The following is a 23,205-nucleotide window of genomic DNA, read 5'->3' as shown; positions in this document are numbered from 1 at the left end:
ATCAATTACAAATCTAGTTGCTCATGAGGTTGCGGGACATACATACAGCACATCACAGAACCCTGGAGCACAACAAACTACCCCCAAAGTTAGTGGTTTAAAACACTTTATTATTTCTTCAAATTTTGAATTCAGCTGGGTAGTTCTGCTCCATGTGGTATCTGCTGAGGTGAAATATCGGAGATAGCTTCATCCCTCAAACATGTGGTGCTCTGTTGGCATGGCTGGAACAGCTGAGGTTTGGCCAGGCACGTCTTTCTCTCCACCTCCTTTCTCTAATAGGGTCACCCGACCTCCTTCCATAGTGGCTCAGGGTTCCAAGAGGACAAGCCCCAATGTGCAAATACTTGTCTAGCTTCTGCTTGAGAATGCCTCAGGGACCAAATCTCATTGGCCCAGGGTCAGTGTGGAAGGGGACAAGGAGTGCAAATACCAGGGTGGTTCACTGGGAACCACCAGTGTTACCTAGCCTGTGATCCCAAAGCAGATAGCTAAAGTCACAACACCTTGTTTTTTACAAATAAGAACTAGACCCAGAGGTTAAATTATTGGCCCAGGATTACATGTCTAAATGACAAATGGGGGAAAAAAGTATCCGCTCATGCTGTAAATCTTTGCATACTGGCAAGAAGTCAAAGGTTTGTTATAGCCTTTTACTATGTCTCATTGCCCTCCACTTCCCTTCAAACTACTTTCCGCTCCTTTTTCCTTTCCTGATTCTCAGTAGCCAATTGTGGGCAACTTTGAATATCTATGCTCAGGAAGATAACAGTGCAGATAATCCAAAATAGAATGTGTCTTGTAGCATTATCTAAATGAATAATAGATATTAGGTGAATAATAATATAGCATGCTCCAGAAACTCATTATATTTCAAAGAAAATAAAGATGTCTTGTGACAAAACCACTTTAAAAGACCCGTAAACATCAGAGGAAAACCTCTGTTCTCATCTTCACCAGAATGACAATGTGCCAGCCTATAGTAAAGTGACTCTCTCTCTCGAAGCTTGCTGTATTTTAAGTTCTGTCCTCCCTGAGAAGGAAGGAAATGGTTGAGTTAAAGAAAAATTATGTCACTAGGAACTTGTAAGAAAGATGTACTGTAAGTGTAACCAAATTCACAATATCAAGAAATTGCGCCAGTATCAATTGAGGACTGGGCATTTATTTAAAACTAAATATATATCATCCATTCATATACACGTTCATTTTACATTATTACATCTTAACATTCATCACACACTAGAGAGTTTTTAAGAATTTTTCAAAGTCCTGTACTGAGGCTTTGGCAATCTCTTCACAAAATATTTCATCAGGCACAGACACTAATTTGTCCAAAGAAATATAGTTAAGTTTTGTTGGATCATACTGTGCTCTTCCTAAATAGGTAAGAAACAAATGTCTTTCCTTGATTTTAAACAACCTTGTATTAAATACCTAGAAAAGAAAAAAAAAAAGGTTAAAAAAAACATTGTGCACTGAAAGATGAACTATTAAAAATGTCTATTTCACTAAAAATTAAAAAAATTTTAATGCTTATTTTATTTTTAAGAGAGAGGCAGAGCGTGAACAGGGGAGAGGCAGAGAGAGGAGACACAGAATCAGAAGCAGGCCCCAGGCTCTGAGCTGTCAGCACAGAGCCCGACATGGGGCTCGAACCCACAAACCATGAGATCATGACCTGAGCTGAAGTCGGATGCTTAACCGACTGAGCCACCCAGGCGCCCCTTCACTAAAAACTTTAATTAGGCTAACAACTATAAAGTACTGACTACATACTCAATAACTATGATAAATGCCACAGGGTTTAAACCATATAGCTTCTGCTAAGAAATTATGATTAAAAAGGGACTCAAAACTAATAAGCAGAACAACTATAAAGTAATTAAGGCTATATTGTAGGCACAGAACATTGACTAATCCAGATAGAGGACATGTTGTTAAAACAGCAAATCCTCAGGCCTTGCCCTAAAAGTACTTAATCAGAAACTTTGAATGGGGTTCACAGGTTCTCCAGGTGAGTCTGATGACTGCCAAGTTTGAGAACCGAGGTTAGAAATCAAGGTCAATGGTACCAAAAAATTTGTAAGATTTCACAATCTGTGAAGCTTCCTTATTATTCTTGTAAAATTCCTGCTTGCTCCCTCTCTCTGATTAGCATCAGAATGAAATGAACCTGGCCTCTAGGAGAGCAACTTGGGAAAGCATGTCTTACCCATCTTGGGTTAAAACTCCTAAGAAGTAGCATAAGTGGCAGCAACTTTAAAAGGGAATCAGAAATAGACCAACCAGAACTGTTTTTTTCCAGAGAAAATTTGCTTCACACCACTGGTTTTAAAGCACCAGCCAAGGGGCGCCTGGGTGGCGCAGTCGGTTAAGCGTCCGACTTCAGCCAGGTCACGATCTCGCGGTCCGTGAGTTCGAGCCCCGCGTCGGGCTCTGGGCTGATGGCTCAGAGCCTGGAGCCTGCTTCCCATTCTATGTCTCCCTCTCTCTCGGCCCCTTCCCCGTTCATGCTCTGTCTCTCTCTGTCCCCAAAATAAATAAAAAACGTTGAAAAAAAAAAATTTAAATAAAGCACCAGCCAAAACTTTAAGGTCTGTATCAGTTCCCTCACAGCCCTGTCAGTTAATGTATTTTTCCATTATTATTATTTTTTTTAAAACAATATTAGCCAGACCCCTAGGACTCTGAGAATCCCAAGAAGGAAGTCACAGTTTTATAACTGGGCTTCCCAGAAGTTAGGGGTCAGCATGCCTAAAAGTCTGTGTTTTTAAATAAGTGATTCTGATGCATCTGGTCAAGTTTATAGTTTCCTCAGAAAGCTTCTGTCCATCTTTGAGACCCCACTCATTCTACTGACAGTGTCAGTTCTTAGAGTGATAGCATATCCTAGTTAAGAGGATGGGTTTTTAAACTCGACTGCCAGAGTTGTAATCTTGGCTCTGTCCCTTGTTACCTAGGTAGCCTTTGGACAATTCTTTTATGCTTACTTTCTCCACTTGTAAAATGGGGATAAGAGTACCCATCTCATATGGTTGCTGTGAGGGCTAAATGAATCAATACAAGTAAAACAGTAAAGACAGAGCTGGCACACAGTGAGCACTTAGTAGCTATCATTATTTCTATGATTTTCCTACTTCTTCTAAATTAAATTAATAGCTCTACAAGGTATCTGGTTAAGACTCTAACATTATGTAAATTAATTACATTTTAGAAGCTTGTCTTCCACACTAGATTACAAATTCCACAAGACTACAGACCGTGTCTGATTGATTTTTGTATCCCCAAATCAGATTATTTTATCATGCTCTATCACTGAATTATTTAACCACTCAGGGGAAAACTAATTGTCATTGCTTTTTAGTTGAAGATCACTTACTTTATAATTGTTCCAATGAGCCAAATTTGTAACACCACTGCAGGCTTCTGACACTTTTAATAATGAATAGATACGCATTTGATGAAACAGAAAAATTCTCTATTAAAGGCCCATTCATAGTGAAGTATGATAGGTAAATAAACATTGCTATTTGTGAAGGAATTGTACCAAATGCAATCTAGTTCTGAACTGTATTAAAGTCATGTTTCTTTTGCCAATCTTTGTATCAAGAACATATATAGCAAATAGGGTACGGGGATCACTTTAATGAAATTCAATCATTCATTTGTTCAGCAAATATTTATCTAGTGCCTACTAAATGTCCTGGTTTAGTTCCAGGCACTGGGAATCCAGTAGTATATAAATTAGACAGGATCTCTACTTTCAAAAAGTTAACATTCTTGTGAACAAGCAGATAATGTCACTTACTAAAGACCAGGAAGTCTGATTAGATTAGAAAATAGAAATACGGCTTTGGCACAATGGCAAACTAGAACTGTTTTATGCTTTGGGAGGTGATCATTACAATATGGCTTAGCTAGTGGATTTAGATAGATTGTGAAATAAAAGTATACATAGGGGCGCCTGGGTGGCGCAGTCGGTTAAGCGTCCGACTTCAGCCAGGTCACGATCTCGCGGTCCATGAGTTCGAGCCCCACGTCAGGCTCTGGGCTGATGGCTCAGAGCCTGGAGCCTGGTTCCGATTCTGTGTCTCCCTCTCTCTCTGCCCCTCCCCCGTTCATGCTCTGTCTCTCTCTGTCCCAAAAATAAATGAACGTTGAAAAAAAAAAAAATTAAAAAAAAAAAAAAGTATACATAGAATATAAAGGACCTTTAAGGGAAGAAATCTATTTCAGATTTAAATGGAGAAAAACACAATAGGGAATACCTTAGATTCCAACAGGCAGAATGACCAATATACAAAAACTATAGGGAAATAGATTCATCATTTGTGTCTCCTCTGGAGATGTCCATGTGTGTTCCAGAAGTTGTAAACATTTTTTTTTTAACATTCATTTATTTTGGGGGGGGGGGAGGGGCAGAGAGAGGGAGACACAGAATCCGAAGCAAGCTCCACACTATGAGTGCAGAGCCTGATGAGAGGCTCAAACCCATGAACCATGAGATCATGACCTGAGCTGAAATCAGGAGTTGGCCACTTAATCGACTGAGCCACCCAGGTGTCCCAGACATTGTTAACTTTTCACAAGTGATCCCTCAACTTTGTTTGCTAGGTGTGTTCTTGATTAAAAAAATGGACAAAAGAAATATGATCTTACTACAATGGTCAGTCTCAGAAGCAGACTATATTTGGTCCGATTCCTTTCCAAATAGCAAGTCATTTTTGCAGTGGAACAGCACTATGCACACAGACAGCAGTTCTGGATGAAGGGCAAGGACAGCTCTTCGAGTTGTGCGCTTGTTACCTGTGGGAACCTGACAATGAGGTGGTGGGGAATGCTCATCACATTGTGCACATAGTCGAAAATCTCTGTAAGTTTCCTTTTATTTGCAGTTAACATCTTTGGGACTTGGGTGATCATATGTTGAATTTCATTATGTTTAAAACCTAGTTCAAGACGATAAACCTAAAAGAAAGTAGAGTTGCTATGAATCATGAATGGAAATAGTTGTTTTGGTAATAGGCCAGAGGATACCCGGATTCCTTCAAAATTTGAAATGAGGACCTTAGAATCTGGAGATGGCTATGCCAATGCCCTCAAGGGTTCATAACTTCCTGCTTCTGGGGTCACCTGAATTTCAAGCCCCTCTCCTGAGGATGAACTGCTCATGCAATGGTGATCATCATGAAGATCATAACTATGGTATAACTGTCATAGCTATGAAATAGAATACTGGTTGGATATGGAAGGCCTGGTCAGGCTATCTGGATGGGCCCTATATCACAGACCAGCTGTTAAGATTTTCAAAGTGTTTTTTGAGCCTCTGCTCCCAAACACACTCATATACATGTTATCTGGAAAACCTACATCTCAAAATTCCAGACAGAGATGATAAAACTAAATACCCAAATGTAGGTTATTGTACGCACTTATAGTATCCTATGCTCCCCCACCAATTGACTGCTCTTATTACTCTGTTTGCTATGCCCCCACTAGACTATAAGCTCCATGTGAGCAGGGACTATCTCCCCTAGCACAGTGCACAGGCAGGTGCTCAATAAAAGTTTCCTCAACAACTGGACATGAAACACTTTTAGCACCTCAGAAAAATAGGCCTTATATCATAATTTCAAATACTACTATAGCTTTGCTTACTTGTCAGCTGCCTTTGGCTTTATACTATCCTCTTGAAGGAAGGACAGTAAAGAGTGTCTGGTATGTTCTGTGATAGAACTGGCAATTGGCACAGTTCTAAGAAGAGCAATGTGCTGGCTACTAGTTTCTTCACAGAAGTCTTTTGGATCCAGCCTCCAAAACTCATCCCCCACCGAGATGACATAAACCTGGGCAACAGATGCCCTCAAGTCTCACACTGGGCAACAGATGCAGTTTCCAGGCATCAGCCAGGTACCTAATTCATTACTCCAGGGTTACGTTTCAATGTCTACAAGGGGATTCACTCCCATAACACCTGGTAAACATGTGAACATGTTATTAACTAAAATAAACTGCTTGCTAGATACTTATTGTATCATTTCCTATATCCATCTTTTTAGAAATAACTTCTTTCACAATCTAGTTTTCTTTTAAAATGACAGTACAAAATCTATCCTCTTCTTAAGCAACAAAGCTGATTTCTGAAAAGCTTAAAGTCATCCTACCTTCATGTTTTCTTTCACAGGTTCCAGACTTCCAGTTAGTAGCCTTGGGAGACGAACTATCAGATCTCTAGTCTATAGTTGTAAAACAATCTATTATTACTATGTATGCATATTTAACTAGTTTGGAAAAACAAGGCATTACTAGGAACTAGGAAGGAACACAAAACTAATTTTAAAATATGACCCATTAAGAAAAATGCTAGGAAGCCTGATAACACATAAACTTAATACTGTTTGAGGAGAAAACAAACACTGAAACCAAACTTAAGGCACCACCTTGATGGAATATTATAAAATGATATGGCTATATATTTAACATAGCAGGGTAATTCATTCTGGTACAAAAATACCTGGCATTTATAGAATTCATATGAGCTAGGTATCTGTTAGAAACGTGAGAGATTTAAGTTACTAAATGAAGCTGACACGGAAGTATACAAATTCTCCCCTTACCTTCTTCACGCTAAGTTCAAGTTCTTTCTGAAAAAATCCCAATCTGTTATCCAATCTTTCCACTGAAAAACTCAGCAAAAATGGTGCATTTCTGACCATCTGTGCAATATGTGCCTTACTGAAATTTTTTGACTGTAGATAAGCCACTCTAGAGAAACAAACAAAAAACAGACGTACACATGATCAACATTTACTAATGTCATGCTACTTCCCAAAGTAACAAACCAAAAAAGGAATAAGTAAAAACATTCTATAGTAATGGCCCAAATATGGTTAAAGCAAAACAAGCATCCATCCAACTCTAGAATGGTTCCCATTTATACTTAGAAACCAAATAATTCTGAAATCTACTAACAGACTGATTCTCTTTTCAGTTAATCTGACTTATTTTATTACTTGATAGAAGAAAATCAAATAGTTTCTGTTTAAGAACAGAAAATCCATAAATTAAGAAACTAAGAGATTCCAAACTCTTTTTGTAAAGACCCTCAAGCATGGCTAAAATCGGGAGTTGTTTCAGTTAGTCAATTTCCTGAGTATTTATTTTCATAAATAATTTTTACCATGGTTTCCATTGTGCATTTTGTTAACAACTGAGAAATTCCTGTTCAGTTTCTGGGAACAAAAGTAAGGTAGTAAAATATAGAAAATATGACTATGAAATAACATTATTGATTTTAAAAACTTATAAGCACAGTAAGAAGCAGTTTTATTAAATGCCTAAAATATAGGAGGGCATGTTTAATTCTCACCAGAAAAAACAAAAAACAAAAAACATATGAACCAGGTAAGTTTTCCACATTGCATTTGAAGAAACACAGATTCAGAGAAGTTAAATACCTTCTTTAGACCACAAACTGATTAATGACCAAGCTGAGATTTGAACCTGGGCATGCCTACATTGAATGCCACCATATGGCATGGTATATTCTCTACCGTATGCCACCAGAGCTTATATTTTAAAGTGACTACTACTCCTTTAAAGGACTCCTTAGAGTTCATGAGAAAAAAGACCAATAAATTTAAGTATATAAATATTTTAAATGCAAGGCAAAAAACAACAACAACAAAACCACCATCGACAAAGTCAAATGACAAATATTTACAATATGTCATAGAGAAACAACTACTTTTATTAAAATATAGAAGAATGCTTACAAAAGACAGAAAAAGTCCTAATTTTAAAATGGCAAAGGACGTATGTGATTTATGAAAAAGGAAATGTAAATGGAAATTTAGCATACGAAAAGATACTCCAAACATTTCTGGAACAACACTGAGGCAGTTTTTATGTACAAAATGAACTGAAACCATAAAGTTAGATGTCACAGTATTAGTGAGGGTACTAGAGAAACTGGCGCTTCCATAAGATGTTGGTGGAAGTGTAAACTGGAAAACAACCTGACAAAGGACCACCTGTCAATACCTATTAAAATTATAAATGCACATACCCTAGCAATTCCCTTCTAGAAATCTGTCGTACAGTTATATACCACTATGTGTGAAATGATACATATGATAACGAGAGTCACTGCAGCCTTGTGATTACTAGTAGAGATTGGAAACAACTGCCATGTTTATCATAAGACTAGATGATCCTCAGTATGAACTATACTAGCATTAAAAAGATAGGAAGTGCCAATACAAAACTATCTCTAACATATAGTTAAGGTAAGAAAGTGGGGTGCAGAATAGTATGCATAAAAATGCTGTCAATTGTATGTATGGAGATTCATGTATATTTGTACACACAGATCTACACATATGCTTGCGTACGATAAAACATTCTTAACATGTTGAACACAAAATTGGTAATAGTAGCTGCCTCCACAGATAGGTCTCAGAAGGTTGATGAGGGATAGGAAATAAGTGGGTGGAAAGCAGAGTTACTTCCATGCCCCCCCCATTTTTTTTTGGTCATAGCAAAAATCAGTATCTGACTAAAACATCAAAACCTTTGTCTACATGGTGATAATTTTTCTAATAAAAAATTAAGATATAAGGCCCAGCGAAAAATTTTTTTTAAATGATTTAAATGCAGATTATTCACTTGAAAATTCTTATGAAGAATCAAATAACTTTTTTATACATTTGAAATTTTCCACATTCAAAAGACAGAAAGTATATGAAACCAATGCTATTACAGAAATCCTAGAAAATAAGACTGCTGTACATACCAGAGACAAAAGCTAGTAAGTTCAATTAAATAAAGATTATCTTACTCTCGACTCTTACAGCAGAAGCTTATTTGTTGTCGTATGTGGATAAACTACCTATTAAAAAATTCCAAGTAATTAAAACAAATGCTCCAGAGTTTTGAGTCAGCTAGGTTTAGGGATCATTAGACCATGCTGTCTCCGGGAGAATATCCCTTAGTTGTTAGGAGCATGCATGATCTACAGCAAGTAACATCCGCTTCTTTTAAACTTAGGTTTCCTTCACAGAATTAGGAGTGGGGAGACAACATGGTGCAGTAGCCAGGACTCTGCAGTTAGACTAAGTGGGCCTGAATCCCAGCTCTGCCACTTATACTACCTGTGTAATCTTGGGCAAATCATTAAACCTCTCTGTGCCTCCTCTGTAAAATGGGGTTATTAGTAATATGGTGCAATAGTTAATGGTACTGAAATAGTGTTGTATGGTGATGGATGGTAGCTACACTTGAGGGGAGCACAGCATAACAGACAGCCTTATACAGACTTGTTGAGTTACTCTGTTGTACACCTGGAACTAACGTAGCATTGTGCATCAACTATACTTCAATTAAAAAAAATAATATCAGTGCAGTAGGCAGCATCTGAAATGGCTCCCAATCCCCACCTCCTAGTATACACACTTCTTTTGAATACATCTTGAGCAATAGGGCAAACTGGTGTTGGAATGGGGAGAGATCAGTATTCCAGAATCAGAAGCAGAGCTGGATACATCAGACTGCGTTTCCTTCGTTCTCTCCCCTGTATTCTAATAGCCTATTTATATTATACCAGACTGTAAGTCCCATAAAGAGAGAATGTGCATGTCTATCTTTTGTGGTTCAAGTCTAGCTAGGTGCCTTACATATCTAACCGTTCAAATTGTTCAATGTAAGGAATCCAGTTTTTTGTTTAGATTTTTCCTATTCCAGAGACAAGACACTGGACTCTGAAGCTTCAAGGAAGTGCACAGTTCTCTGAAATGCATCAGTGTAAGAATAATCTGGAGGTGAAGACTAGAGGCGGACCAGTTAGGAGACTACTGCAGTAATCTTCATGTGAAATGATGGGGACCCGAGGTAACCTTCACAGTGAAGATTAAGAGAAATGTGTTGACTGATTTGAGAGAGATAAAAATGGAATTCATAGGTGATTTATTAGATGTGGATACTAAAAGAAGAAAAGTCAAAGTCAATACCAATATTTCTAATTTGGGCAACAAGGTGAGCAGTGCTTTATCTGGGAATACAGGGAAGAACTGACTCTTGGGTGAGAAGTGGGGATGAGGATAAATTCAAAACATGAATTTAGGGACAGGGCCTCTGTCTTGTTCTCTGTGGTGTTCCCAATGCCTAGCAGGATTCTTATCTCACAGATCAATACTGTCTCATTTCACTGTATTGATTCTCACAGATTTTTCTTTGAATGTTGAATGAAGTACAAAGATGTTTATAGAAGTGCTTTTTAAAGAAGGAAAAAAAGAACAACCAAAATAGCCAATTTACGGAAATGATTAAGCGAATTATACAATAATGTGCCAAGAGGATGCCAAATGTCTACCATCAAAAATTGGCCAGAAAAATAAAAAAAAAACACAAAAAAGTTCAGGCTTTCATAATTTAAGTGCACTCTCAGAAAATTCAGCCATCTGCTAATGGATTAAAAATTTTTTTATTCTGGTCTCCAAAGAGATACAGTTAAGTATTGACTCAGCAATAAGCTGAACACATAAAAGTATGAAGTTGAATAGTAAACTGTCTTACTTAATCTTGATCAAAGAAAATCTATAACAACAACAAAATAACATTCATGTTCATTATCAGTCAATCCTTATGCAGCTGAGACTTAAAAATAACTTACATATACATTTCCTTCATAACCATAACCACTTCTTGGGTTATGTGAAAATCATTGTAACAGCCCTACCTGGTCTTAAGATTTTCAAGGTCTTCAGAGAAAATAGCATAGTTTTTAGTCAGGTATGTTCCCAGTTGGTTATCCTCTATACCCAAATCTTTAAGAAACACGAGTATTTCCTTAATGTCTTTTTCAAAATCCAGTCTCAGAAGGAGGTTGGCTGCATCTGGATGTTTTTCTATCTTTGAGAGATCCACTCCTATAATAAATTGCAAATACTGTTTGAGGAAAACAGTTTAGGTAGGTCATTAAACTTCATACACAAAAACACAAAAAATTACTGATGAAGACCAACAACCTGTCCAAAGGAGAACTGAGATAGGCCAATAGCAATTTCTAAATATATTTAAACTAATCTGGTTGCAGAAATAAAAATAAATTAAAATGAAATATAGTACTTATTTCAAAGTCATCTATAGAGGAAAACAGTGCATTTGGGGCTAAATTTCTACCCAAAACAAATTTACCAAGTCATACTGACCTAGCTAGGATCATCACCTTTATCTATGCTTTCTTGAATATTGTTTGAAGGATGCTTATCAATCCCTGGTGATCTCCACAGTAACTGCTTAACTGGTAATTCTGCAGTGTAACAAACCCTATAAATGATTGTTACTTTCTTCGAAGTTTGTCATTTTCTTAGTTATAATCATTATTTTAAAAATATACTTATGATGGGGCATTTGGGTGGCTCAGCTGGTTAAGTGTCCAAATCTTTAATTTTTTTGTAACATTCATTTATTTTTGAGAGACACAGACAGAGAACAAGCAGGGGAGGGACAGAGAGAGAGGGAGACACAGAATTTGAGGCAGGTTCCAGGCTCTGAGCTGTCAGCACAGAGCCTGATGCGAGGCTTGAGCCCACGAGCCATGAGATGTTGACCTAAGTCAAAGTCAGACACCTAACCTACTGAGCCACCCAGGTGTCCCTAGTGTCCAACTCTTGATTTTGGCCTGGGTCATGATCTCTAGGTTCATGAGTTCACACCCCGCATCAGGTTTTACACTGGCAGCATGGTGCCTGCTTAGGATCCTGTCTCTCCCTCTCTCTCTCTCAAAATAAATAAATAAACTTAAAAATATATATATACTTATGATCCCCTCCAGAGGGGAAATAAAAATAACCTGATGTCTTACTCATTGTAATCTCCAGGTCTTCAGCATAAAGACAAGTACCTTGAAGGAGCTCAAGAAATATCTGTGTGAGAACAGGTGAGTGTATACAGCCCTCAAATATGCAACACTGCAGGAAGTATACAACCCGTAACCCTCACATATCCTTATAATCTTAGGTAGTCTAAGAAAATGAGACAAGGGACAGGAGAAAGGAAGAAGGAGAAAGCAAGTTGTTATTTTAAAGTATTCTCTGGTTATGGATATAATTAGATGTCAACATTAATTAGGCAGGAAATCAAAGTAACCTGTAATTCAAAATTCTCATTAAAACTGAGTGTTTTATTCTCTCATTTTTTCCTTTTATCTGGTTAAAAAAAAAACATGAATAGGAAAGGCCTATTTCTTACCTTTAGAATAAACCTTTGAAGATAATGTAAAATTTCAAGGTTAGACTTAAATTTTATATTCTTAAAAATATTTCTTCAGGTTAAAAATACTCTAAAAACTGATTTCCAGAAGCAACTGTATAATCTTAAATATAAAAGCAAAGAAATAAAAACATTCTTTCTTTAATGGTATACACAACCAGAAAAATAAATTATTATATCCAAACATATTTGTAAACCCATATTTATTGATATTAAACAGGCATTGATATAAGATGATCATGAACAGAAAAACAGATTACACAAATACGCACACAGAACGAAAACCAGAAACAGATCCAGGATGAGCTAAATAAATAAAAAATTAGCAAAAATAATGACATTTCAAATTAATGATGAAAAGATGGACAATTCATTAAAATATAATAGGATCACTAGCTATACATTTGAAAAGTAATTGTTTTCGTAACTACACTTATCATGGTGAACATGATATAATGTACAGAACTGTTAAATCACTATGTTGTATATCTGAACTACATAACGTATGTCAATTATACTTAAATTTAAAAAGTTCCTTCTACATCTGATATAAAATTTCAGAAAGATTAAGAATCTAAATGTGTACTAACTCTACAACTACTAGAAGAACACAGAGTTTAAAAATATTAAGCTTGACTACATAAAAATATAAAACCCTTGTACGGTTTTCTGTAATAAATTGCAGAGAAAAAGGTGGGGAAAGCTATTAACAAATTGGTGATAGGGTTACCTTTGGAAAGTGGAAATGGATATGCAGAGAAGGCGAGAGTTCTTTCTCTTATGATACTTGCATTATTAACAACTAGATGTGATTATTTTATAATTTAAAAATAACATTAGTAGAAAAATAAATTAAAATTGTTAGATGAAAAGATAAGACAGAAACTAGTTCTAAAAATCTGTGATAAATGTGGGAAGAGGTGCTTTAAAAACAACATAAAGGGTTCAGACTTCAAATTTAATTTAATATTACAGCTGACATGTGCTGAAGTGCCTTGCTCAGCGTGAGCCGTCACACCCTGACTGTGCTGAAACAGAAATCCTGAAAAGCTGCTTTTTAACAGCAATAGGACAGCAGAATCTCATCGGGAGAGCACGCTGCTGTCAGCACAAATCACTTGGGCTTACTCAAGATTTCATTAACTTGAAAAAATAATCACTGAATGCGTACTATGGACCAGGCACTCCTGTTAGGCTCTGGGGATATAAAAAAATGAATAATACACGACGCTAACATCTAAGTGACCACAGTCTAAGTTGGTTTTATCTGTTCAGTAACTAAAAATATTACCACTGTATTCAGTTATGGTTATACATATTTAGTGTATCCACCAAGGTCTGGCAGGATTGCCCTAGAAAGTGCAAACAAAAAGAACTTTAATGAAGAGACTGTACAGTGTGGTGTCACAGAGTTGAGGGAACCGACAAGGGCACCCCTAGTGCTAACGAGACAGGCAACAAAAAGTATTACCCAAACCCACAGGGAGCTGCAAGCTATTGAGAAAGGGCTGCTCAGTTGGAGCTGTTGTCATGGAGCGAGGCAGTTATAGGACCCAAAGCTGGGAGGGAACAGGGAAGACAGTACTCCCACCTGCCCTCCCTCTCCTCCTGCAAGTGCCTCCCACTGGCTGAAGCTGCCCAGAAGCCAGCTGGCAAAGGAGCTCTAGTGCACAGAGGTTAGCCTCCTAGGATACAGACAGAATGGACAGAGAAAGGCAGAAAATAGATCTGAGAAGCAGAGAGGCACCAGGACACTAGGGTCCTTAAAAATACTGCTTGACCATGTAATCATGGGTCCTCTGTTCTGTCATTTAAATTACTTCCAAGATGTGCTGTCCACAAATCAACATACAGATGAACAGCTGAAACATATTCTAAAACTGTTAAGTATGCTGTAAATTATTTAAAGGCAGGGCCACGTCTTCTGTTTATCTTGTGTTACCCATAGTACTTCTCATAAGGTTGGAGGAAGCTGTTCCAAAAGGAAGGGGGCTGACTCTTCTGTTTGCAGTAGATGTCATCTTTCTCTCCCCTTTGACCCCACAAAACACTTTATTCATATGTCTTCTGTGGCACTTACCACTTTACCTTTCATCCTTGTAGGCTGGTTATTCTTATAGATGTATATTTAGATGCTTCTAAAGACTTGAAGCTTAGTGAGAACAAAGGCCATTCCCTGTACATTTGGGTCACTTGCATAGGAACAGGTAAGTAAGCAACTGTAATACTGTTATTAGCACAAGAAAGGCAGTAAGCTGCGGGTGATAGGAATGCCCGCGAGCGGAGGGTCACTGAAGACATTTTAGAAGTTACTTGAACTTGAATTAAGTTTTCCAGTTGTCAGAGCTGGCCAACCAAAAGGATGGAAGGGGCAAGCAGTGAGCAGGGGCCAGACCGACAGAGCTCTGATATCTTGGGAAGGCTTTGAAGGACTTCAAGTAGCTCACTGATGTAGTCAGATCTGCATTTTAGAAAGAGAACTGATATTAGGGATCATCAGGGTAATGGTGCTGATAAGACGAATATCAAGTTAGAAAACTCCTCATTTTCCAGTGAAAAATAAGGATCTAAACTATAGAAGCGACTGGAGAATGAGAGTAGCACATGGATTTGACAGAGAATCCCTCACCTACCCTGCTCCTCTCAATCCCCTAGGAGAAAGGTTTGTCATATGGGAAAACGAAGCCTGAGAAGTGCCAGACCCAGAGATAATGAGAAAAGCAGAAGGCTGAAATAAGATGCTGGACTGAAAATGAGAGGACCAAGTAAACAAGCCTGTGGTGGGGTCCCTTGGCTGCCTTCAACTCTCCAGGCCCAAGTATGTCCTCCCAACCAACAAGCTGAAATACTCTGGAGTAGGCCTAGAGACAAACCATCGAAATTAGGGGGGCAGTGGGCTTCAGGAGGAAGGCTGTTGGGGGTGGGTGGGTAATGGAAGTAATTCCTCACCTGATAGGGTTTACTGTAGGAAAAACTGTCCTGAGAGGCTATTGGAAGGTATGGGAAAATCTGGCTCTAGAAATAAAGAAAACGAATCAAAGGAAAAACAAGAATTATCATTAACTATGGAAAAATGAAAAGTTGTACCGGAAGGAAAACAATCCCAGGACAGCAAGCAATATTGATAGTCATAATGTTAATTGATGACTGATGATTCATCTAAAATTTGTTACCATAAACATACTGGGCAAACTGAGTAGGGGAAAGGTATGTGTGTATATACAAGAGATCAACTAACGTCTAAAGCTGATGAACCAAGAAATAACAGTATAAACAATTATATAAACAAAGGTTAACTGTAAACAGAGCCGTAAAAGTTGAGTGGATACCTCTGGGGAAAGGCATGAAGGTCAGGAAGGATGAAGCAGAGAATATGGGTTTTCACTAGAGGGCTTTTCACACTATTTGACTTTTGTTCATCTTGATAAAGATTAAGAATGCTGATTTGAACAAAGTAAGGCAAAATAACACAAATGAAGACTACACCAAGAAGTACTTGTAGGTTATTCAGACTTACCTAGAAGCACTAATTTCTGCAGAGTCTCAGAATGATCCACATAGTCTCGAAGTGTGAATGTATCTGGGGGCAATGGAGGGTCTGCAATAATCTGAATGGCCTCCTCCTCGGAAACTGGCTGCAACGGAGACAATGGAGGCAAATCGTCCAGTGCTTTGAAGCCAGCCATGTAGAAAGAAAGAAGCAGTTAGCTATCCAGTCTGTACAGCTAAAGCTAAACCCCTTCTTTTTAAATCTTGGAACCATTTCAGAATTAAAGATCTGAGTTCAAATATTTTCCACCTTCAGAGAGGTAAGGTTAAGACTATTTATAGAGAAATCAACTGCTGTTCCTCCAAGATAAGAAATCTGTTGGTAAGTTTCTATTCATAAAGAGGTCCTATACAAAATTCCTTTCCTTTGTTTTACTTTTAATCAACAGGTAAGAATGCTAAAGATCAACTGACCTTCAAGTATATTTTGAGATAGATTCTACCATAGCTTGTTAAACTGGACCAAAATACAACATATTCTACCAGCCTGATTTGTATGAGTTAAAATCATTATCTCCTGAAATATCTTTTTTTTTAATGTTTATTTATTTATTTTGAGAGCAAGGGGGGAAAGAAAGAAAGAGAGAGAGAGGGGGAAAGAAAGAAAGAGAGAGGGGGAGAGAAAGAAAGAGAGAGAGAGAGAGAGAGAGAGAGAGCGAATCCCAAGCAGACTCTACACTGTCAGTGCAGAACCCAACACGGGGCTCGATCTCATGAACCGTGAGATCATAACCTGAGCCGAAATCAAGAGTCAGATGCCTAACCAACTGAGCCACCCAGGTGCCCCCTGAAATGTCTTTTGATGCAATCCCCTTTCCTCCAAGTTATTCTCAAGTATGTTGGTTAAGCGTCTGACTTCAGCTTAGGTCATGACCTCACGGCTCGTGAATTCGAGTCCTGTGTTGGGCTCTGTGCCGACAGACAGCTCAGAGCCTGGAGCCTGCTTCGGATTCTGTGTCTCCTCTCTCTGCCTTTCCCCTGCTCATGCTCTGTCTCTCAAAAATAAATAAACATTAAAAAAAAAATTCAAAGGACTTCTGTGACTCTGTTTCTATCACCTGTAGTCCTTCCCTAAGGACATGACCCTCTCTGGTATAGTCTTGATTCTGATATTTTCTTTAAACCAAACAAGGTATGGAAGACACTGGGAACTGTCACCAACCTTAAGCTAAAGAATCAAGACTATGATTTTTTTGTTCCATTTTTTGCTTCATAACACTACCCTTTCTTATTTCGTATAGCCAGTCTTTCCTCCCTGCCCTCCTCAACCCAGCTATCTTTCTTTCATATTCTGCTTAACCTAATATTACCTCATTGTGGTGAAATATTCCTTTTACAGAAATATTCCTAAAATAGAAAACATAGAAGGGAGAGGACTGACTAAAAAATGACACAACGGTGCTTTCAGGGGTGTCCCATTTGTGCTCTTTTTGGTTTGTTGATTATGGGAGCTGTTATATAACTAAATGTGTATGTCAAAATTCGTAAAACTGTATATTCAAAAGCAATGAATTTTAATTGGATAAAATTATATCCTAATCAGGCATATAAAATTAGGATAAATTATTCCCTAATAAACCTAATTACCACCTGAAAATTTTTTTATAAAGATTCTAAATAATAAAGTTTTTAGAAAGCAACTGTTATACATATAGCTAGCTATAATGATATATATACATATATATGTGTATATATACACAAATTTATGAACTTGTTTTTTTAGTCAAAGATATAATAGAAATAAATGAACAGAACCAGCATTGTTCTTTTCCTTGTGTGGTACAAAGTTATAACTTGAAATGGGCTAACAGACTATAAACAGTTAACTTGTTCAAACTAACAAAGTGGGGCAAAGGGGACTTTTCTGGAAGTTCAAAATTACCTTCTAGAGACAGCTCAGAATCAAAGCTGGGTATCTTTTGTGTCTTCTGTGTCTGCTCATTGACGGAAGGAAGCAGAGCACTCTGGGCAGAACTAATCTCTTGCCTACTTGAGTTCGTAGACTGGGAACTATTCCACAAGGAGGAAGTCCTATAAGTCTTAAATCCCCACGAGAGAAAGCAATTGTCAGAGGACACCTGTGGCTGAGCAGAAAAGCCATGCGACAATGTTTTTCCTCGTCTCTGAAACTGTTTTCCGAGTTGTGTAGCTGTAATGAAGCTACTCAACTTAACTGAATTGAACCATCTGGGTATCTGTTGGGCTGACAAAGCCATCTTTCTTAAAGTAGGCTACAAAGGAAATATGTAACAGTCAAAAGAGAGAAACTTACTTTACTTAAATGTTTAAAACAGTATTCAAACAACAAAATGATAAACTGGAGAATCTTTTTTCTAACTGAAAGATGTTTAATAAATCTAGATGATTAGTCAGATGTTTCCTAAGCACCAGAAAAGCCATAAGCAAAGCAGTCCCAGGTATAAACCAAAAGACAGGAACTTCTGAACTGGAAAAATAAAGATTGCTTTACAATTAAAAAAAAAAAAAATCATTGGTATAAGAAAAACACTTAAAACAAAAATCTGTAAATGTTTAAATTACAGCTGAACCCAATAATCTGTTTATGTAATATTTAGAGGAAATAAGGTGATATTAAGTGTTCTTGAAATTTGGTTTGAAAGACACTTAAGAAGCAGATTGTTGGGGCGCCTGGGTGGCGCAGTCGGTTAAGCGTCCGACTTCAGCCAGGTCACGATCTCGCGGTCCGTGAGTTCGAGCCCCGCGTCAGGCTCTGGGCTGATGGCTCAGAGCCTGGAGCCTGTTTCCGGTTCTGTGTCTCCCTCTCTCTCTGCCCCTCCCCCGTTCATGCTCTGTCTCTCTCTGTCCCAAAAATAAATAAACTTTGAAAAAAAAAAAAAAACAATTTAAGAAGCAGATTGTTAATCAAAACACTGACTTATTCAAATGCATTTTATGTATGTACATTAGTCACAAAATAAAAAACAATAAAAAAATCTACCTTGTCCTAAATGAATTATCAAAATATTATCACTGTTATCTAGAAGATTGTTTCTCGCTTTATTCTCAGGGCTGAACATTGTTAAGATAAAGCTGTTCCTCAAAAGAGAATTGAACAAAACCAGTTTTGTCAAATTTTGTTTTTGGTTATAGAAAAAGAAAAAGAAAAGCCTTGAAAAACAAAAGGTCAAAACTAGCAAGCAAAATGAAGTGACAGAAATACATATGCAACCAGCAATGAATACATGAATATTTTTACTGAAAAAACAGTGGTTTTTAAAAAAGATTTTTATAAGAAAATTATGAAGAAATCTTGTCTACATCCAGCTTCATTAGAAGAGTAGACTTGCTGCATATAATTTTATGTTAAATAAGATAATCCACATAAAACACAGCCTGGAGTCCAGCATATGGAAAATGCTCAACAAATGTTAGCCATTATCACTGTTATTGATTACACATCCAAACAGAAATGAATTCTGAATTAATTGCAGCATACAATTTCTTGTTTTTCTACATATTGGAATTCAGCTTGTTTTATGATCTGAATTAGAGCAGATATTGAAGGTCTAACCTCCTTCTGGAGATTTGTAGTTTAGGGAAATTTCCTGAAAGAGATTTACAAATGTCAAAGTCTGTCATTCTGAAAGGATTTTAGAAAGGAAATAAGTATGCACAAGAACCTTGCGGGATTGGTGCTTTTTGTTAAATTCTGGTAGGAAATGATCCTCCAAATCTGTCAAGTTTCCACTAAAACCTACAACATTGATTCTCTGCACAAAGTCATAAGGGAACTAAACTGGAAGCCAGAAGGCCTCGGTTGTGCTAGTTGACAAGACTATTTCTTGTGGTGCTGGGCAAATTGGCCCATGAAGGAGGTTCAATAACTATTCTTTAACATTTTTTTTAAAGGTTATAGGTACAGTAAGATGATTCTTAAAGTCCCTAGCAGCTCTAAAATGTTTTTTGACTTCTAAGTTTGTCGAAGCATTTCATACTACTTTGATTTCAAAGCAAACTCCTTAAATCCCACATTCACTGTAAAGACTTTCCAGCCTCACATATCGCGCAGATGAGCTTTTGAATTCCATCCACATTCATTACAAGACCTTTTGAGTACAATTAATGTTTATCCCATTTGTATTTACAAGTGCACTAACCTCTCTTCCTCAACATTTCATTGCTGTAGATACCTTTTAACAATTGATGAATTATTCGGTCATGGGAGCTGGGATGGGTCCCCTCTCTCGACCCACCCTCCCATTAGCCCAGAGCCTTGCACTGCTCCAATGTGTGTTGGATGGAAGTGAGTCAGTTCCAACTACGGCTAACTTATTTGTCTAGCTCGGTATTCAAAAGAGGGTAAGGCGCTTGCAGACGTGCATAAAATCCAGCGTACTGGTAACAGGAAATATAACACAACTTCAGTAAGATCAAAGAAAAAAGCCTTAAAGAATTCTGTAAAGTCCATTAAAATATCACACACTACTTCTTGCTCTAGTTCCTCGCTAGGAATAGTAATTGGGACTGAAGTACTGTTTTTCCAGGGTTCAAGATTTCTACCTCTGTAAGGCTAATTAGCGAAATCAGGAGGTGGAAAAGGGGTGAATGGGAGAAAGGCTTCGTTATAAGGGGCCTCTCCTAACAAGCCTCCATAGCGAACTTCCGCAGGAAGCCAGCTGACGAGCTAGGCTTCCTTCCGCAAAACACGCTAATAGACAAGCATGGTTGAGATTTCGCGTCGTCGACCAGGGAAAAAAACAAAACAAAACAAGACTAATTGCCCCCGATAGGGTCGCGGAGACCCGAGAGCCCTGAGGCCCCGGGTGCGGCTCGGACGTGGGCAGATCCGGACCCGAACCCCACCAGGAGCGCGCCCCTCGCGCTCCGGCGGCTCCCGCTTTACCTGTGGCGAGGCCCAAGCTCGCGGTTTATTTTGGGGTGGCCTCCAGGCTGGCCCGGCGGACCGTCCCGCAGTACCCCACGCCAACCCGTCAGCCAGCCCCGCCACCCCTGCCGGCCACCGCCGCCGCGCACCCTCGCCCACGTGGACTGCGGCCGGAGTGGGCGAGACTATCTGCGAGGCTGCGCGGGGGGAGAGCGGGCGGCAAGCGGTGGGAAAAGAGCCGGCCAGGGGCCACAGCTTCTCTTCTCTCGCACGCCACTTCCCTTAGGCCTTGGCCACTGGGCATCTGAAATACCATGAGTCCGTAGAGATGCTTCTGCTGGAACGCCAGCGCGGGCACGGCCGGCGCCGCCCCCCGCCCGAGTCCGCGTTGGCGGCGCCTCGACCCCGCCCTCCCGCGCCTGTCCTTCCCTGGGCTCCCAGCTTGTGCTCCGCGCCAGACTCGGCCCCGCCGTCCGGCTGCCCGCTCGCTGCGGCTCGTCACCTCCCGGGTCCCAGCCTTCACGGGCCGGGGCCGCCACCGCCGCCGCAGGACGGGGAGGCGGGCCATGGCGTCCTGCGTGGGGAGCCGGACCCTGAGCAAAGATGATGTGAACTACAAGATGCATTTCCGGATGATCAACGAGCAGCAAGTGGAGGACATCACCATCGACTTCTTCTACCGGCCTCACACCATCACCCTGCTCAGCTTCACCATCGTCAGCCTCATGTACTTCGCCTTCACCCGGTGAGGCGGGCCGAACCGCGCGGAGGGAGCGCCCTTGGGCGAAGGGAAGGGGCCGGCGGGAGGCGGTGGTGAGGAGCATGGGCCAGTGTAGCTCTGCGTGAGGAATCCGGCTGGCTGTTCCACGTACACCCTCGCAGACCCTCCACCCGTCAGTTCCTCCACCGGCCCGGTGTCTCACTGCACACGCAGCTAGTTCTGCCCTACAGCTCCTCTGGACTGGCGTTGGCCCTACCCTCCAACCCCCACCCTCACCCTCCACCCTATACGACCCCCTCCTGTACAGCGCTTTGGGCCATATCAGGCGTACTCGCGAGTCACCTAGAGCGATCCCCATCTCTCCTATCGCACCGAGCATCCTCCCCGCACACATCACGACACGGCCCCTTCCTCTCCAGCCCCCGTCCCTACCCAGCACACCGCATGAATCATCTCCTATGCACCACTTTCAGCACATACCGCTACATGGCTGAAAGCACACCGGTCCACAGCGTCTCCACGTACCATACACGGGCCCAGGGCACAACCTGGATCCCTTCCCTTGGATCGCCTCCAGTTTTCAGCACTACGGGCCATGCACAAAATGCACATGTGAGTTGCACTACACAGCCTTTCCCATGCAGCACCTCCTGTAAGTGTGGCACACAGACCATCTAGCATAACCCTTCCCCCAGCCTGAAACAGGACTATCTATATACCACAACACAAATGATGTAGACACCTATCAAAGCTGACCTTTCCCCTTCCAGCGCAGCCAGTACCTGTCACCTGTTGTGCACATTGCTATACAAACACCAGCCCACTGCGTATCACACAGTGCACACTCTGCCTGGTTCATCATCTAACACATATGCTGAAATGAGATATCGTCAAGCAATTGTAGCAGTGTCTGGTGCATAGTAAATACTGTGGAAGTGATACATAAAACACATAAACCTCAATATAGCACAACTCTCCTTTCTCCCTAAACACACACACACATCCCCATACGGTCAAAGCTCTTCTAATATATACTTGTGCATAAGAACTACCCAGCCCAACTCTTGATACCTACATCATATAACTGTCCCTCAACTGAACATATGGCCCCTCACCCCCAAGCAAGGGAACCATTCTATCCCTTGTTCATAATGACATGCGCACGGTGGGTCCTACTTACAAGGACTTGTATTTTCTGAATGAACCTCTTTAAAGAAAGGAAAGGCATGCCTATCACGCTGCTATGTTTTAAAAGATCAACCCAGGGAAGTGTAGTTTTGGAGCCAGATTGTTGGCTTCAGAAGTGTCTGTGTGTCCTTAGTTGAGTTACTTAACCTTTCTCTGATCCACATTTGTAAAATGGGGATAAAATATGTACTTACCTCATACAGGTTTATGGGTATTAAGTGAATATGTGTGAATGCACTTAAGAGTATCTCCTACACGATGCACAATTAATGTCAATTACTTCTCTTAGTATTTTTGTCTGACAATCAATGGTTCTCAGTCCAAGTCAGCAGACAATGTGCAGAGGTATATTGAGTGGTCACAAGCATTGGAACTTCTGGTGTTTTGTGGGTGGGGATTAAGGATGCTAGATGTGTTATGACGCATGGGACAGCAGTGTACAGCAAAGAATGAATTGTCCCCTATATAAATGCATGTGTGTGCATGTACACATACAAGATAAACACACATGCACACATGTTAAGTGCCAGTGGTGCCTCCATTAAGAATCACTGAAATTTTTCACATTTTCATAAAACTAATAATATTCTTCCACATCACACGTGTTTCTTACTTCCAGAATCCAGTT

The 23,205-nt window shown here is 39.7% G+C and overlaps 2 protein-coding genes and 1 long non-coding RNA gene across 7 annotated transcripts in view; 2 read left to right on the top strand and 1 right to left on the bottom strand.

Annotated features, from left to right (window-relative positions):
- Positions 1-1,145: 1,145 nt before the first annotated feature.
- Positions 1,146-20,844, bottom strand: MTERF3 (mitochondrial transcription termination factor 3). Of its 2 annotated transcripts, none has more exons than XM_025922664.2 (8): positions 20,687-20,844; positions 17,705-18,053; positions 15,791-15,943; positions 10,739-10,928; positions 6,621-6,768; positions 6,168-6,239; positions 4,810-4,971; positions 1,146-1,437 (listed from the first exon to the last, which is right to left on the bottom strand). In XM_025922664.2, the coding sequence occupies exons 2-8, from the start codon at positions 18,036-18,038 to the stop codon at positions 1,243-1,245; spliced, it is 1,254 nt and encodes a 417-aa protein (XP_025778449.2). In that variant the 5' UTR covers positions 18,039-18,053; positions 20,687-20,844; the 3' UTR covers positions 1,146-1,242. The 2 variants fall into 2 exon arrangements, with proteins under 2 accessions (XP_025778449.2, XP_086551398.1); XM_086695272.1 differs by lacking the exon at positions 20,687-20,844 and adding an exon at positions 18,782-20,621.
- LOC147571980 (uncharacterized) lies at positions 8,830-16,377 on the top strand. Of its 3 annotated transcripts, XR_015246682.1 has the most exons (5): positions 9,901-10,035; positions 11,883-11,941; positions 14,377-14,480; positions 14,929-15,091; positions 16,212-16,377. It is a non-coding gene; the product is annotated as an uncharacterized LOC147571980 (long non-coding RNA). The 3 variants fall into 3 exon arrangements; XR_015246683.1 differs by lacking the exons at positions 9,901-10,035; positions 16,212-16,377 and adding an exon at positions 8,830-9,891 and having other exon boundaries at positions 14,929-15,177; XR_015246681.1 differs by lacking the exon at positions 16,212-16,377 and having other exon boundaries at positions 14,929-15,177.
- Positions 20,845-21,105: 261 nt separating the features above from the next.
- Positions 21,106-23,205, top strand: part of PTDSS1 (phosphatidylserine synthase 1) — a 64,910-nt gene continuing 62,810 nt past the window's right edge. The window contains exon 1 of one of the 2 annotated variants that reach the window (XM_086695271.1): positions 21,106-21,413. In XM_086695271.1, coding sequence (XP_086551397.1) covers positions 21,235-21,413 — 179 coding nt within the window. In that variant the 5' untranslated portion in view covers positions 21,106-21,234. The remainder of the gene's footprint in view (positions 21,414-23,205) is intronic. The other variant, XM_086695270.1, reaches the window with a different exon arrangement.

The sequence above is a fragment of the Puma concolor genome, chromosome F2 (genome assembly GCF_028749965.1).
Source record: "Puma concolor isolate L17-30 chromosome F2, mPumCon1.1.hap2, whole genome shotgun sequence".
NCBI classification, from domain to species: Eukaryota; Metazoa; Chordata; class Mammalia; order Carnivora; family Felidae; genus Puma; species Puma concolor.
Note: the sequence above shows the minus strand (reverse complement) of the source record. Positions and strands in the feature narration are given on the sequence as shown.

What these genes read in the sequence shown, in the direction of transcription:
- MTERF3 (XM_025922664.2), bottom strand. Translation starts at nt 18,038, where the DNA reads ATGGCTTTGTCAGCCCAACAGATACCCAGATGGTTCAATTCAGTTAAG. An exon ending in GCAGAAATTAGTGCTTCTAG is followed by an intron (nt 10,929 to 15,790) that starts GTAAGTCTGAAT and finishes AATTTATTATAG; the next exon opens with GAGTGGATCTCTCAAAGATA. An exon ending in CTGTGAAAGAAAACATGAAG is followed by an intron (nt 4,972 to 6,167) that starts GTAGGATGACTT and finishes ACTTTCTTTTAG; the next exon opens with GTTTATCGTCTTGAACTAGG.